General features: G+C 39.5%; 1 protein-coding gene across 1 annotated transcript in view; it reads right to left on the reverse strand.

Moving 5' to 3' along the window:
- Nucleotides 1-16,668, reverse strand: part of LOC149409853 (uncharacterized) — a 79,425-nt gene that overhangs the window by 7,990 nt on the left and 54,767 nt on the right. The window contains exons 11-16 of the mRNA XM_089649090.1: nucleotides 7,490-7,615; nucleotides 7,001-7,149; nucleotides 5,662-6,840; nucleotides 4,109-4,271; nucleotides 1,990-2,128; nucleotides 330-490 (exon numbers count right to left, since the gene is read on the reverse strand). Coding sequence (XP_089505216.1) covers nucleotides 330-490; nucleotides 1,990-2,128; nucleotides 4,109-4,271; nucleotides 5,662-6,840; nucleotides 7,001-7,149; nucleotides 7,490-7,615 — 1,917 coding nt within the window. The remainder of the gene's footprint in view (nucleotides 1-329; nucleotides 491-1,989; nucleotides 2,129-4,108; nucleotides 4,272-5,661; nucleotides 6,841-7,000; nucleotides 7,150-7,489; nucleotides 7,616-16,668) is intronic.

Raw genomic sequence — 16,668 nt, forward strand, 5'->3', positions numbered from 1 at the left:
TTACCCTCACACATGCAGCTGTTTGGAGTGGAAAGCAAAGACATAACGCAGTGTGTTATAGCTCATTTTATTAAGAGCGGGAGTCACGGTGCTGGCTCAATATTTTCATACGAATCAAAGAGTCGACTCAATATACGTCTCCCACGCCACGGTATCCCCCCCGATATGACTTCCAGCTCCCCAGTATATGAATGGTCGTATGACTCTTGGTACGGGTACGCCACCTGGTACCACGAGAAAAACAAGATGCTTGGTAGTTAGTAGGTGTAGGTACATATGTTCAAGTCCAGATGTTGGACTGTCAGACGTCGTTCAGTGACAGTATGTACCTGGTCTTCCGTGTCGGTGAGCAGCACAAGAATCTGACAGGAATGGTCCCAGAGCAGGCGGTACAGGTCCTCCACGGTCTGCGGGAGGGGATGCTGCGTGACTACGTATTCCCTCAAGGATCTGTGCCCTTGCAACCAGGTAGCATTGATGTAGTCGCTTCCTAGAATGCACAAATAACAGAATTTGACAAATGTTCATGTTTAAGTCAGGCTAACTACACACAATAGTTGAGATACACAAAATTAACAATGTTTCCCTCAACTGTCAATAAAATCGATGATCTTGGAAATATTTTATATTCACAATTTAATTTTCTTAATAAAGGATTAAGAATGCTTGGTTTCATTCTCTAATGGTAGAGACTTAACAATATTTCAACATTAAATCTTATATTCTTCTTTAATTCAAAGTCAAATCGAATATAATTCTTCTATCAGGGGGTCTACTCTGTATCTTTCGGGTTAACAAACCAGTAAGTTCGTGGTTCGACCTTTCCTTGCCGGCACTGTCAACGAGTGAACATTGTCTGTAATTAATAAAATATCTCTGTATATATATGTGGCGACAAGAGAACATTCAGAATTGTCTCATTAATAATAAGCAGCTCGACCTACTTGCCTACCTACTTGCAAATTAATACCGAGAACCAAAACGTAAATTACACAACCTACCTTTCTACGAGTACCTACTTTCGAGTTACTACTGACAGCTCAAATCGTAAACAACGCGGCCTACCTACTACAATACGTCGCAGTCGGTTTGGCACATTACGACAACTCGCCAGAAGGCTCGAGCCTATCGCCTATGCATAATCGCTGCGCTGCCGAAAGTTCCCGAAAGGCCCAGACTGAGCGAGTGTCTCCGATTTAGTTACAATTCCACCTACCTACTGCCGCCGCCGGCTGTATCGTATAAATAAGCCCGACGCAGCGAGCGTTCAGTATTCAGTCTCCAAACCGCCGGCCACGTACAATCGCGCTAAGGAACTTGACATAGTTTCGCCCGCATTCTATAGTATTGTAAATAGTAAACGCGAAAATATTGCGACTGTAAAATCGATTTTTGATTTATCAATAAACGCTGTATCAGAGTTGGATAGATTTTTATTTGTACACCAAGATAACCACATTTATATATATATACTAAACACAGGGTTCAAATTTTTTGGTATTTGGTATTCCTCCGCAATACATTTAAGTATTGCATTAAGTAATTATAATATATAAATATTTTCCGAGTGTACAGCACCGGAGGATGTGGATTTTTTAACACCGTAAGGGAAGGGTTAATACGGGTTTGTGACGTGGCTTAATTGGCGGCAGGAAAGTTTCGAAAGATACAGAGTAGGCCCCCTGGTCCCCTCACTTTAAAATCCACCCCGATTCCATTAAAAAAATTCAGCATAAATTTCTAAGATATATTAACTATAAACTCGGTCTACCAATCTATATCTGATATCTGAACACTTCAGAGCGTGTAAACTCGGTCACCCTGACTAATCGGCAATTGCCGAACATTTAATTGAAACCGAACATTTCTTTGGATTTGTTTCTGAAGTCCTGGGGAGACCCAAAACATATAGAGCACGACTAATTACAGAGGCAATTGAAATTCATAAAAATCCCGTAAATATTATAATTTTAGAACAGCACTTATTACCTTCAACTCCGGGTTTAGGTATGAGATGGACCCGTCCACTCTCCACGGGCAGGACAGCCGAGCGTCGGTTCTTGACCTGGTTGACCAGCTTGCACGCGCTCACAGTGTGATACTTGCTCGGCTCAAAGCTAGTCACCAACTAGAAAACAAAGAAAATTCATTAGGATTCAGATATATAAAAGGGATATTTGCTTGCATCCTGACATGTAATGGTTATAGATTATCCAGAAAACATATGGGGAATTTAAATGAGATTGAAAATGAGTATTAGAGAAAATATAAACTGAAAAATAACTACCTTTTGTCGCAACTAAGAAATACCAGAAAAAACTTTGAGCAAAAATTGATTGACAGCGGACAGAAACCATTTTACAGTTATATAAGGAAACAGATTGCCTCGAAAGTGTCTACTCCGACCATACTATATAACTTCTCTAACGAACAGTTACCAGTGAGAAAGACATAGCAAACATCCTTGCAACACAAAAAAAAAAAATTCTAACTATAACAAATTGCCTGAAGAATTAAGACAGGTTGCCTAATTATGCCTCTAACAAATCTCGAAACGATATATTGAAATCCTATTTTTTCAAATGTTATTTGGAAAACGAGTCATAAGTAGGTACAAACTCTGTTCTGATAGCCGTCCTAATTATCTCCAAATACCAAACTTTGTACATCCAGAGATGATGGGCTTTCTTAATCTTCTCATGTATTTTGAATGTAAAACATCTTGTATTAGGTCTGTTTATTTTTGAGCCCGTACTTTTTAAGGTATTTTCCTGATTTTGTTTTTATGCAATTCCATCATTGAGGATACTTTTTTAACTTTTTGACACCAACAGTACATAAATCAAATGAGTGATTATAATAATTCATAAAGTCTTATAAGACAATTTTATTTTGTGACATATCTGTTAAGTGATTCTTCATATGTTGTGTCTGTATGTTGCTTCTGTGAAATGTTTTGTAAATGTTTTCTTCATACATTGTGTCTGCACATTGGGTTGGGTTGGGTCTAATTTTTCTGTACAAAACTCTTTTTTTTAATTTTTTTACTCCTCTATTTCAAAACTACCAATTGGCGATCCCTTAATGAGTTTGATAACTCATGGGAGTGCAACATCGTTTGTTGTATGTTTAAAAAAAAAAAAAAAACACAATTTGAAAAAACCTATGTCAATGAACCAGACACCAGTATACCAACTATTAGTCAAGATGTGTATGTAGATAGTTCACTATGCGAAATAGAATTCACTCCATCAGCAGTTGAGAATATTTTGAAGGGGTTGCGAGAAGATAGCGCTACTGGCCCTGATAATATTCCTGCTATTGTTCTCAAAAAGTGTGCAGCAACTCTAAGTCATCCCATAACTCTGGTTATGCAACAATCCTTTTTAGATGGGAAACTCCCTAAAGATTGGAAGAGAGCTATAATAACACCCATCTACAAAAAAGTTGATAAACTCAAACCAGCAAATTACAGACCTATAAGCTTGACTAGTATTATCTGCAAAACCATGGAAAGAATAATAGTGGACAAGATACGCTCATTCCTGATCAAACTTGACATAATCTCAAACAAAAAACATGGATTTGTGCCAAAAAGATCCACGATTACCAATCTCATTCTTAACATAGATTACTGGACAAACGGATTCCCACTGACGTAATTTATCTCGACTTCGAGAAAGCCTTCGATACTGTTCCAACCAATAGGGTGTTGGCTAAACTTAAATTCCTAGGCATATGAGGACGACTTCTCGAATGGATCAAATCCTTCCTCACTGAGAGAAAATTACAAGTTCATTATGGCCCAGGCAACCAGTGCCTGTAAAATACAATGTATGTCGAGGATAAGCTGCAATACAGGCGTGAATACATAGCCCAGTCAACATTAGTTTCTAACTAGGTAGTGCCTGTAAGAAACTAATCATGGCATTAGTTTCTGTTGTTTTATACGTAACATCAAATTGTAAATAAAATAAAAATATATATTTTTATTTACTAAAGTAATATACCAGAGGCGATTAGAAGGAAAATAAATGAAAGAAAAGCATTAAAGGAGAAGATACAACTAGGTACTGGGTATTACCGACCTATGTAGTCTGTCTGTTACCTTGAACTGGTGCTCTAGCAGGTTGCGGGCCTTTCTGCCTGAGGTGTCCCTCCGCTGGCAGGAGAAGCGGTGTCCGCCGGCGAAGCAGGAATCTGCATTGCCGCCCATAGCCCCCATGCGGCTGCTGTTGCCAAGCAGTTCGTAGTTTTCCTCATTCTTGGGCCTGGAAGAAGGATTGTGTTATGGATTTGTGTAAAGTGGATTTTCGATTGTTTTTAAATACATTTTCCCACCAGTGGACACTCAAAATTAAAAAAAAGCCTTTTGCACCCAATATTAGGAAGCACTTCCTTGTAAGTAAAGAAATAGAAGAATTGGACAAACTTCCACAACGTGTCATTGATACTACAAATATAAATCAATTTAACCCCTTTTGTGCGGCTGGCTACATTTGCAGTCCAGTGAAATTATGACTACCTTGAGGTGTACTGCACTGTGCATTATAAAATATGAGGCGTATCCAGAAAGTAAGTGTACTGAGGCTCTCACGACCGAATGAATTTTATTTTCGACATGTTGGCTACACTTACATGTAGCCTGACTCTTCCCCAACGAGACCGGTTAAAGGTCAGTATGCTGAGAAGTGTCGACGCGACAACACGTTTCGTGAAAAATGTCAATACGATCTCCCGCCAAGTGCGAAATACGCGGCGTCATCCGTTATCACGTTTGGAAGGGAAAACCTCCGTTTGAGGTTTATAATTTGGTGATAAAGCTATGAGTCGTACGAGTATGTGCAAGTGGTATCGCGAGTTTAAAAATGGTTCTCACCTCTTCACCCTCTGCAAAAAAGTTCAAAACCACAATTTCAGCCAAGAAAATTATGGCATCCGTGTTTTGGGACAGTCAAGGCATAATTTTGATTGAATATCTGCCTCAAGGGGAGACCATCAACTCTGCAAGATACTGTGAGACCCTAAAAAAAATGCGGAAGGCGATTCAAAACAAGAGGAGAGGCATGCTGACAAACGGAGTCAGCCTGCTGCACGACAATGCCAGACCACACACGGCCTACGCAACGAAGGAACTGCTTGCTTCGTTTAAATGGGATATCCTAAACCACTCCGCGCATTCCCCTGACCTAGCACCTTCAGATTTTTATCTCTTTACCTCCCTGAAGCTGTACATGGGTGGAAAAGGGTTTTCAACAGACGAGGAGGTAAAGGGGGAGGTGGAGAAGTGGACGAAGGGGTTGGCGGGAAACTACTTCGAGGAAGGCATCAAAAAGTTGATACCCCGCTTCACCACCTGCATTGAGAGGAATGGCGACTATGTCGAAAAATAGCTTACATATGTACTTCGGTAACCATGTAATTTTTATGTTTCAATAAAGAAAATTTTAACCTACAAAAATTCAGTACACTTACTTTCTGGATATGCCTCGTACATGGGGTATATCAGTGACGCCTATTTGTAACACAAGTTTTGTTTCGAATCTTGGCATGTTGAAGGTTAAAAAGTTTTATTTGGACCAATTTGGAAAAATTTAAAAAAAGGTGTCATCTTATTTAAAAAAATGTACAAAATAATGAAACACATAGATAAAAACATACCTGGCATTTCTTTCTCTCCTGTAGACCTCAGCACCCTCTTGATTCCCGGTGCCGAGGCCGGGCGAAAAGTTGGGCCGGTCCCGGAAGTTGGCAACATTGTTGAGGTTGTTCGTGTCTGAACTAATACTGCTGGTCACCGTGTTGCTGTTGTCGTTCCCAAAGGCCGCCGCCCCGTTCACTTCGTCCATCTTACCGCTGCCGTTATGCTCATTCGATAGGAGATCCACGTCCTCGTTGGACATGGAGCTAGCTTTCGACTCTTCGCTGGTCTTCGTGCACGTCCCGTTGAGCTTTTCGAAGCTCGTCGAATGATCAGATTTCACCAAGTTCAGCGAATTTACCGAGACGTTATCGACAATTTTTCCGTCAAGATTGTTTTGTAACTTATCATTTTTGACGATGAGGTTTTTCGTTAACGGTCCATCGCCGAAGTCAATCATTTTCTGATCCATCTCGTCGATGATCAACTCGGGACTGACGTCGCTGACGACGACCTTTTCGATATCGAGCGTGTAGTACTTTGATTCGTCTTCGCAATCGATCACCGTATCATCGCCGTTCTTTTCACAATTGTTCCCGTTTTCCTCTTTGAATACTTTACGTACAACATTAGCATCGACGTGCCTGTTTCCGTTGCACTCCAAATCTTTGCGAATCCTGTCATTAAACATAGAATTCTGAAGAGATGCGCTGACCAATTCATTTCTGCATTCGTCGAGCGTTCTCTCGTCTTTGTAGCGTGCCGTGTTATCGTTCTCCCACATGGCGAAGTCGCTTTCTCCTGTGGAAACGTTTCTTAACCGTCCCGTTTCATTCGCTACAATCCCATTAATATCGCTATTTCTTAACGGATCTTTTGTATCTGATAACGGCGCTCCATAAAGACCGCATTTATTGCTTAAAGAACCTCCGTCCAATATATGTCCTTCTGGGAATGGTTCGAGTAGTCTTTTGAGGTATTCTTTAGCGTGTTCAGCAGGAACTTCCGTGTCTCCCGATTGGATGGCTTCGAGGAGAGCATCGTGGATGAAGACATATTGTTCTTCGGTCTGCACGAGGAAGTTTCGCTGGGTCCGGACGTGGCAGAGGAAGCCAAACACGTTCAAGGATCCCGTGAGTTTGAGGTGATTTAGCATGGCGTCCAGCACTATGTAGGTACCGGTTCTGCCAACACCAGCACTGAAAAATATACAATGAAATAAATATATTACTACCATTGGTTCCAAAGGGTTGTTATGTGTACAGAATGCCAGATAAGTACCCTGGTGGAAGCAATTCAGAGGCAGACCGAGGATGATGACGTGGAAGAAGATGAGCAGAATGAGTGTGAGTACAGTACCTGCAATGCACGAGGATAGCACCAGCCTGCGGAGGTGCAGCTCTCCTCGCAGCCTCCCGGAATCTCAGAACGGCGAGGGGGTGTTCTGGGGTGCCGTGGTCTGGCCAAACCGTGTAGTGGTACTGCAGCACGGGGCGGGAGAGGTTGACCTGTAAAATCACAAAAGGCAAACACACATAAATTCAACATTCTAATATTATCTAGAAAACTTGTACATCGTCATTTTTTCATTCCATCATTTAGGATTGATTGATTACACTAAGGATTCCTCAACTCGTCTGAACACATAGAATAACGAGTGAAATTGCTAAGGTCCCGATGTTTTGCAGAAAATCAAATGTAACGTTGTATTGAAATGCCGTTCAGCGTGTATTTTTGATATTTGAAATGTCCCCGTTAAATGCCAACTTTAGGAGTTTTTCAGGACTACATCAAAAGCTGATTTTGAAAAGAGAAATGGGTGAATACAAAATTTTTTGCGTATGATACCTTGGTGTTCTTGATCTGGAAAGTCCTGACGGTGTAGGTGGCCATCACATCTTCCTTCAACATCACCACTTGGATGGCCCCGTACGATTCCGTACCCTCTTTCGGCCAGTACATGTCACACTTTCTCTGCAAACAGGAACACATTGTCAGTAGACATCGGATTATATATGTGATAGTGCAAATGGCTTTAGTGTTAGTAGCTCAGAGTTTAAAGACTTTTTCAAGAGATGGCTCTAGTATATAGGTAGCAGTTAGGTTTCTAGCGAGAGATTTTGAGAGGATAATAGAGAGTGCATCGGCTTCCAGCCCGCCCTACACTCTCGTTCGTTTTTTAGACTAAATAAAGACAAACGGTCTTACATAAACATGGTGAAAATTGCCAAACTGTCAATGAAAAGTGCCAAATTTATCACAGGTAATCTAGAGGGTGCTGAGGTGAACAGGTGAAATGTAAAATAGAAACTGACATAAAATAGTTAATTTATAATCAATAATAATCAATTTCTAACCGAAAACCGGCCACAATAACACTTGCTCCGTGCAATTCTCAACTCTAAAATTCAAAATAGCGTTTTTCATTAAGAAAATAAGTGCTCAATCGACGTAGAAAGTCAAGGGCTTTCCGCCAATTTATCAGTTTCATAATATTAAAACTTAAAATCAACGTAATTATATGGTTTAGTGTTTTTGAAAGTGACAGTTCGGCCCGGTCCAAAGGACCCGGTCTTTAAGTTAGTGTTTTAGTACTTAAGTCAGTTCTAATCTAGTAAATAAGAGACCACCCAGACGTTAAAAAACATTTCCCATCGAGTGAAATCTGGCACGGTCAATTCAGCATACTTTTAGATTCCTTTTTTTGTGTTAATTTTGACGTTTATGTTTGCGGTAGTTTTTGACAGTTGACGTTTGTTTTCGCGGCTGTACCGAGTGAAGTTTATAATATTATTAACTTGTGCTTAGTAGAGGATAATAGTTATATGTTTACAAAGTGAACAATAACGCAGAGAAGACCACTCCAGAATTACCTTCCATCATCTATGGATCAACCGGACGATAACGTACGCCGAAGGAAGAAGAGAGGCGGCGCCCCCCCGCACTCTCCCACAACCGCCGCCGCCGAGATCCCGGGCACCAGCTGCAGCAGTCCCAGGCTAGAACTAGGTGATATTTCGGACGAGGATTCGGACAATTCTGAAGAATACTTTAGATCTGGGAAAGAAGCTCTAAGCGATGTCCAGATGGCGCTGGAGGAATTGCAGGACACTTTAGCTGAAAAGCAATGTAAGGTAAGCAAGGAGCAGCAACTAAAAATTGCCAGAAACGTAACCTACGTAATTGGTGCTGTATCACAACTTACATTGGACAGAGAAAAACTGAGAGCTGATCTGACTACTGCCCAGGCTGGTTTGAAAGTGGCCCAGGCGGAAAAACGTTCGGTTGAGGACTGCAACCGTCACCTCGCGGAGAAAATTCAGCAGCTAGAGGCGGACCTAGGACCTGTGATGCGACGTGTCGCTGAAGCTACTGAGGCGACCATGTCATTTGCGGACATCACCAAAATAAAAACTAAAGATGCGACTCCATTGCCGATCACTCGTACAGGACAAGCAGTAGGACCTACAAAGCCTACTATATGCGTTTTTCCTAAGCTGGATAGCATTAAAGACAGCGAGGAAACAAAACAAAATGTAAGAAAAACTTTAAAGCCCTCAGCTTTAGGTGTCCGAGTAACCGGCATGAGAAACATACGAAATAAGGGAGTAGCGATTCATACTGCCAGTGTTGAAGACCAACAAAAATTATTAATTGCGCTCACTAATACGAATTCAAGTACTTTAAGCGCACGACTACCAGCAAAAAGACATCCCAAGGTAATATTTTTCAATGTACCTAGAGAGTTATCCGATGAGAGCTTCCTGAATAGCGCTTTAGCTGGAATTCCAAACATGGAGCAAATGGACACTGGAGAGATGATTTCGAATTGCCGACTCAGCCATTTGGCTGGCGCTCGATCTGGCTCAACCTGTCATCGAGTGTATGAGGTTCCGGCTAAGCTACGTCATCTGTTAGTAGAACAGGAACGGGTATTCGTGGATTGGACGGTGTGCCGTGTACGAGATTTTATAGGGCTTACTGTGTGCTCTAATTGCCAGATGACTGGACATTCATTCAAATTTTGTAAGGAAAAACCAAGATGCGCTCACTGCGCCAAGGAAGGACACGGACGTGAATCGTGCCCAAGCGCTGAAGCCAAGCCGGTATGTGCAACATGCACGAGGTTCGGTAAGGCCGCGGACCACCCGACGGGAGACAAGGAATGCCCAGCTTATCAAGCAGCACTATCCAGGGACTTGGCAACCATCGACTATGGCTTTAAATAATTATATAGAAGATGACTGTGAAGTGGACTTTATAAGAACAAACAATTTGAATCAATGGGTAAAAATGAAACGTAAAAGTGAGATAGGAGATTTAATTTGCATCCAAGTTAATATTAGATCAATATGTAAATATTGGGATGTATTACATGTATACTTAAATAGTTGCTGGGAGTTTGTAGACATTTTAATGCTATGCGAAACTTCCATACAAACTGACCTTATTGATTTATATGAGATACCGGGCTACACATGCTATAACTATTGCCGCACTAACAAGTCAGGTGGGGGCATTCTACTATATGTTCGGAATAATATTGTATTCAAACAAAAACAACTAGAATCGTTTTATTTTGAAAATGTATTTGGTGTAATTACTCTTCCAAATAAAGAAAATATTAGTATTTTAGCAATATATCGACCGCCGAATCTTAGCAAACAATCATTTATTGGGGAAATAACATCTGTTTTGACAAGTTTCATAGATCCTCTCGATAATGTTTTGTTCTTTGGGGATGTTAATCTAAATTTGATGAATTACCAAGATCCTGCTGTAATCTCATATGAAAATATTCTAGCTAGCAATTACTTAATCAAGTGTATAGACGGCGTGACTAGAGAAGCAATTGTAGACGGACGCGTTACACGCTCATGCATCGATCACATTTATGTTAGGTACAATAACGGGCATAAACAAGTGGACGCGTTATCAGCGTGCGTATGCGAGATTGCTATAGCAGATCATTACATGGTCGCAGTTAATATTAAATATGACGAGCAAAAGGAACCTTTAAACATTGCGAAGGAGATTATTGTTTTGTCCCAAAAACGTATAGACAGCCAAATACATAAAATAAATTGGAATTCCTTACTTGATGAACAAGACAGTATATCAAAAAATTAAAAACAATTTTATTAACCTATACGAAAGATGCACAGTATCATTCCTGAAAAAACCGAATAAAAGACCAAACAGGATCAAAAATTGGATAACTACTGATATTTTAGAGAAAATTAAAAAAAGAGATTTGCTATTTCGAAGGTGGAAGAATTCACCAACCAATAAAAATTACGAAAATGAATACAAGGCCTTTCGAAATAATGTTAACAAACTAATTACTAAACAAAAATCATATTTTTTTAAAGATAAATTTAAAACATGTTTCAATAATACTAAAAAAACGTGGGATGAGATAAATAAAATTTTAGGAAGAAAAACTAAAAGCAATTGTGATGAAGTCATCTCGCGATATGTGATAAAAGATCAGACAGTGGAAAGTGTAACTAACCAATATGTGAATTATTTTTCAGATACTATATGTCATATGTTGCACAAGTGTGATTTTAAAGCATCTAATATTGATACAGTAGAATTACCTCACAGTATGTACCTACCTAAAGCAACTATCACGGAGATAACAAATATTGTTAAAAAAATTAAAAACTCAAAATCTGCTGCAATGGATAGTATAAGAATGCACGACATAAAAAAACATATAAATATTTTAGCCCCAATTATTACGCACTTAGTAAATAGACTTATTACTCAAGCAGAAATACCTGATGATCTAAAGTGTGCTATAATTAGACCTATTTACAAAGGTGGAGTACACTCAGAGATAGGAAACTATCGACCTATCAGTATCTTGCCTGCACTTGAAAAAATCTTTGAAAAATATATTTCTTTAAAATTAAACAAATACTTACAGAAATTTTCCATTATAGACAAAAATCAATATGGCTTTCAAAAGAAAAAGAGTACTGAAATATTATTACAGGATTTCTCGAATTATGTAAATAATGAATTAAATAAAAAAATGCATGTTTTAGTATTATTTATCGATAATTCCAAGGCGTTTGACACAATTAATCCGCAAAAATTATTAAATATTCTAGAAGCAATAGGAATCAGAGGAAATCTACTAAATTTATTTAAAAATTATCTATCTAATAGACATATCTGTGTAAAAATATTTGAAAAACTGAGTGGGAAAAAAAAAATGTACGCCGGTGTCCCGCAGGGGTCAATTTTGGGACCCACCCTCTATATAATATTTGTATCAATAATGAGTAAACTATTCTCACATGTTAAACACTTTGTATATGCTGACGACACGGCACTGGTCATATCGGATGAACAATTATATACTGCGATGAAATATATGCAAGAAGACTTTATATCTCTGATTAAATGGTCTCATGACGTAGGATTAATTATAAATACAAAAAAAACTAAACTCATGCACATAAGATCTCCACATGCAAAAGTTTCCATCATGCCTGAAATAATTTCTCATAACTTTACCTGCATCCATCAAAATATTGTGCAGCCCTGCTCATGCGAAACCATTGAGCTAGTAAACGAATATGTTTATTTGGGCGTGACTGTTGATTGCTACTTTAAATGGGACATACAAATACACAAAATTTGTAAACGGCTGCGGGCGATAGTGGGTAGAATATACAAATTGAAGTGTTTCGTTCCTGTGAATACCTTAAGAATTATTTACATGTCACTCGCGGAATCAACTTTAAGATATGGAATAACCACTTGGGGACATTCTTGCAAAACAAATTTAAATTACGCACAATCAATACAAAATTCTATCGTTAAATTACTAGTTAAAAAAAATATTTTTTCGCAAAGACGAAACATTTCACTTTTGTATCAAAATTTAACAGTTTTGCCGGTGCAGGCCTTATTGTGGTATAAAATATTAATTCAGCACATATCTGACTCTGAGTATAAGAGGAAAGTTGAACATGGGCACAATACTAGGTTCACAAAGAATGAAGGCATGCTTGTACCTAAACATAATAATAAATACGGACAGCGAACCCTTGAGTATAATGTGCCTAAAATATATAATATGCTACCTGGTAATATTAAGAAATGCGAATTTCCAAATAGAGTCAGATATTTGCTGAAAACGTGGCTACTAGGTAGAAATAATTTGTATTAGGCGATTTAATGTGTAAGTTTATTGTTATTGTATAAATTAAGGTCTAAGTTGTAATCTGTAAAAAGTTGTAATAAAAATCCTGTTTGACAAACTACTTAACTGTAGTTTAACGGGATATATATGAAATAAAAAAAAAAAAAAAAAAAAAAAAAAAAAAAAAAAAAAAAAAAAAAAAAAAAATGGGAAGATAAGTAAGATATATACATTGCTTATCTAGTGCTGGGGATTATCTATCTGTATAATTTCTCATAGAATTTAGGGTTTTTCCGAGGTATTTTAAATGCTCTATATATTTCTTCATCTTGAAGATGTCGTAAAAACGAATACCATTATAGAAACTAGAGGGTTGATTTTTTGTCTAGATTGACTGGGCTTATTATCCACACTACTAAATTTTAATCATAAATAAAATAAATTTTTAGCACGGGAGATTCCAGAGAAAATATCATTATATCAGTTTGTTGCAAAAAAAAGAAAAGATGATAAAACATAAAAAAAAATTAGCTATTAGATTTTTGTATTTGAAATATACTTGAAACATGATCAAAACATCGCAAAATTTCGGAAAAATCAAAATTAAATAAATAGAGTCGTTTTATTTAAGGAATTTGCAAAAAAGCTGTCACCTCACATTTTTATCTCGTTCAAATATAAAAAATTTTTGAACTTGCTTTTAATTTCCAGGAAACAACAACAAAAAAACTTAAATGTTTAATGCATTGATTGCACATTTTAAAACATTGATTTCTTCGATACATGGTTACTAAGGCTGATTTTAGTGTCACGCTCACCGTCAGCGCTCATAGATCAGCGCGTAGTTCGTCAGCGCTGAGGCTCAGCGTGGCTCGTTTCAGTATCGTACTGACCGCCTTACTGTACAGTCGAAGACCAAAATGCGGAGTGTATTAGTTATTACTGCTTTGTACTACCTATCCCAAAAAATAAAAATCCCAGTTCAGTTCTTGCCTCCAAGGTAACAACTCACACAAATTTTGCTCCGCAATTATCTTTCCATATTTCTGTTAAATCCCATAATCCTACAACCTTTTAAGCGCCACCAGGCGCAGTTTTTTACGGGCTTTCCGCCCGTATCAATATTTTTTCTGTGCTAGTGAATTTTTTATACTTTTATAGTGATTAAGTGTTTTGTTTTTTTTTTTAAATCGCCATCGAGGCGGTCTCAACTATTTCTCCCTGTATCCATAGCCGATACAGGGTGCAAAGTTTGATCCTGCATCTTTGCTGAAAATTTTAGTGCATTTGACACCTTTTTGTGCGATCCACTGTGATTTTAATGTTTTTTGCTCGCGGTGTTCCTCAAGTCGCAGTTTAATCCCTACTAGTTTAAGTGCATCTATTTGTGAACGTTAACGTCACCTACTGCATCAGACGCGGAATTTTTTTCCGCGTCGAGTGACAGTTCTGTTTTTTTCCTGTGCCAAATACTTTAAAAATTATACGTGTTTTAGTGTTCACCACGTGTTCAAAAATTCTACGAATTGTGCCTGGCAAGTGATGAAAGAACTTCTCAGAGGACGCATCTCTTGCTTCACAACATTGCCAATTTTGGACAATATTTTTTCTTTTTATATCGTTAAGAGCAATTATTTAAAAGTGACAGTGACATTTCTTTTTTTTTTAATTTTCCATAATCATTTTGGTGTGGAGGATTAGTAAAGAGCGGACATTTGGACATTAATAATAAATTTCATTTTCACCTTCGGAGAGGGCTACTAAATTTTTACTTTTTCAACTAAATTTTGCTAAGTCCCAAAAAAATATTTTGTACCCCTAAAATTAATATTTTTTCACTTTTAAGGGCACTTTGAACAAAAATTTTCCCGACTTTTTTTCCCCATTTTTGGGGAAAATTTTGAAATTTGGGGTAAATTTCTGATTTACCCCACTTTTCGGAAAAAATGGATTCCGGTCCAGTTTCGCCTGGCGAGTCCGATGATTCCACCGGAAATCCGGTCAGACGCTCCGACGACCGAGAAAACATTCTAAAACAGATAGAGCAGATTCTGAGCACAGGCTCTCCCACAGCTAGGCCCTTCAAGACTATAAAGCGGACCAAAACCAGGCCACAGAAGGAGCTTCATACAGTGGATTCGGAAAGTGAGGCCGTCTCGGAGCTGGAAACAACTCGTTGCACCACTGCCGTGCCCCCCTCTCAGGAAATGCCCTCCATCGCTCCAGCAACTACACCCAACGCTGAGAATAAGAAGCGTGTACGCTACAGCGACTCTCCGGGGAACCAGGAGTTCAAGGCTATTCCAGCCCTGGAGAAGTGCCAGAAAATCAGATTGATTCTCATGGACGGCCCTAATAAGCTAAATAAAACTGACAAAAGTCTGCTCAACACCACCCTTGACGACTTGATGTCAGACATCACAAGATTGATGCTCGAGCTTAATACACTTGCAACGAGAAGCACCACCATAGAGGAAATGCTCAGTGCGCAATCGGCTCTATCGTCTAAATTGGACCTGGCTATTAAAACTCGCCCAGCCTATTCGACGCATCCCATTGCCAAGGAGACATTGTCTTATGCAAATGCCGCGGCAGGCATGCCAGCGTCAAAAAAAATAGTCATCAACGGTTTTGAGCGACCGATTCCAAAAAAGCCACTTACTTTCTTGGTGTATCCAGAGGCTCCAGAAGGCAAAACCTCGGAACAAACTCAGAAAGTCCTGGAGAAGATCCTTAACCCCAAGAAGGACGAGTTCCAAATTGTCCGATCTAGGAAAATTAAAGGAGCGGGAATGGCCTTTCAAGCCAAGGACTCTAAGGATCTTGAGAACATAAAAAAAGCTGAAGCGAAACTTACTGCAAACGGCCTGAAGATGATCAATCCCTTGGGCCGTCTTCCTAAAATAGTTATTTACAATGTGCCAAAAGGCGAACAATCCGCGGATCAGGATTTATTTAATGAGATCTTCTCCAATAATCTATCCGGCCAGACCACATTGTCTTTGGAAGATCACCTTCGGACTATGCGGCGAGTATCGCTTTTTGGCAAGCGCGACACTCCTACCATGAACATGGTTGTGACATGTCATCCAGCTGCCCGTAAGGTCTTACTAGACAGCGGAATGTGCTTCCTTGGGTGGAATGCCTGTCGGACTCGGGACTACACTGGTGCCACCAGATGTTTCAAATGTCAGCAATATGGCCATATTTCCAAGTCATGCTCTCAGGAAAATGAAACTTGTCGCCACTGCGCCGCTGTGGGGCACACTCATGAGGATTGCCCCAAGAAGGCACTTCCCGCTGTCTGTGCTACCTGCACTCGCTTTAGGAAGCCTGCCAATCATCCTACGGGGGACAGGGATTGTCCTGCTCACCTGGCTGCCATTAATGCTCAAGTCCGCATGACCGATTATGGCTCCTCATAATTTACTCTCCCTAGGTCAGATTAACTTGCAGCGATCCCGGTTGGCCACCCTGGACGCGCAGCGGGTCATGTCTGACCTCAACATTGACATTTTGCTTATTCAGGAGCAGTACACCTGGGAAGGTAAGACTCCAATTGAATTTCCGGGAGCGGTACTCGAAGTCGGCTCATCTCCAGGGGCGGGTGTTCTGGTCAATACATCATTGATCAGCCCCCTCCTTCTGGCTGGGCTGTCTAATGAGTACCAAACCTGTGTATGTATTAAATTTGCTGATACTGAGATCTATCTGATCTCAGTCTATTTTAAATGGGGGAACCCGGTAGAACCACATATCCTGAGTCTGACGCGCGCCCTAAACGCGCTTAAAGGTCGTAACGTAGTTATCGGAGGGGACTTTAACGCTCGCTCTCCTCTTTGGTTTGACAATACTAAAACCCATT

Source organism: Hesperophylax consimilis, chromosome 29 (genome assembly GCF_061612785.1).
Source record: "Hesperophylax consimilis isolate HC1 chromosome 29, BYU_Hcon_1.0, whole genome shotgun sequence".
Taxonomy (NCBI): domain Eukaryota; kingdom Metazoa; phylum Arthropoda; class Insecta; order Trichoptera; family Limnephilidae; genus Hesperophylax; species Hesperophylax consimilis.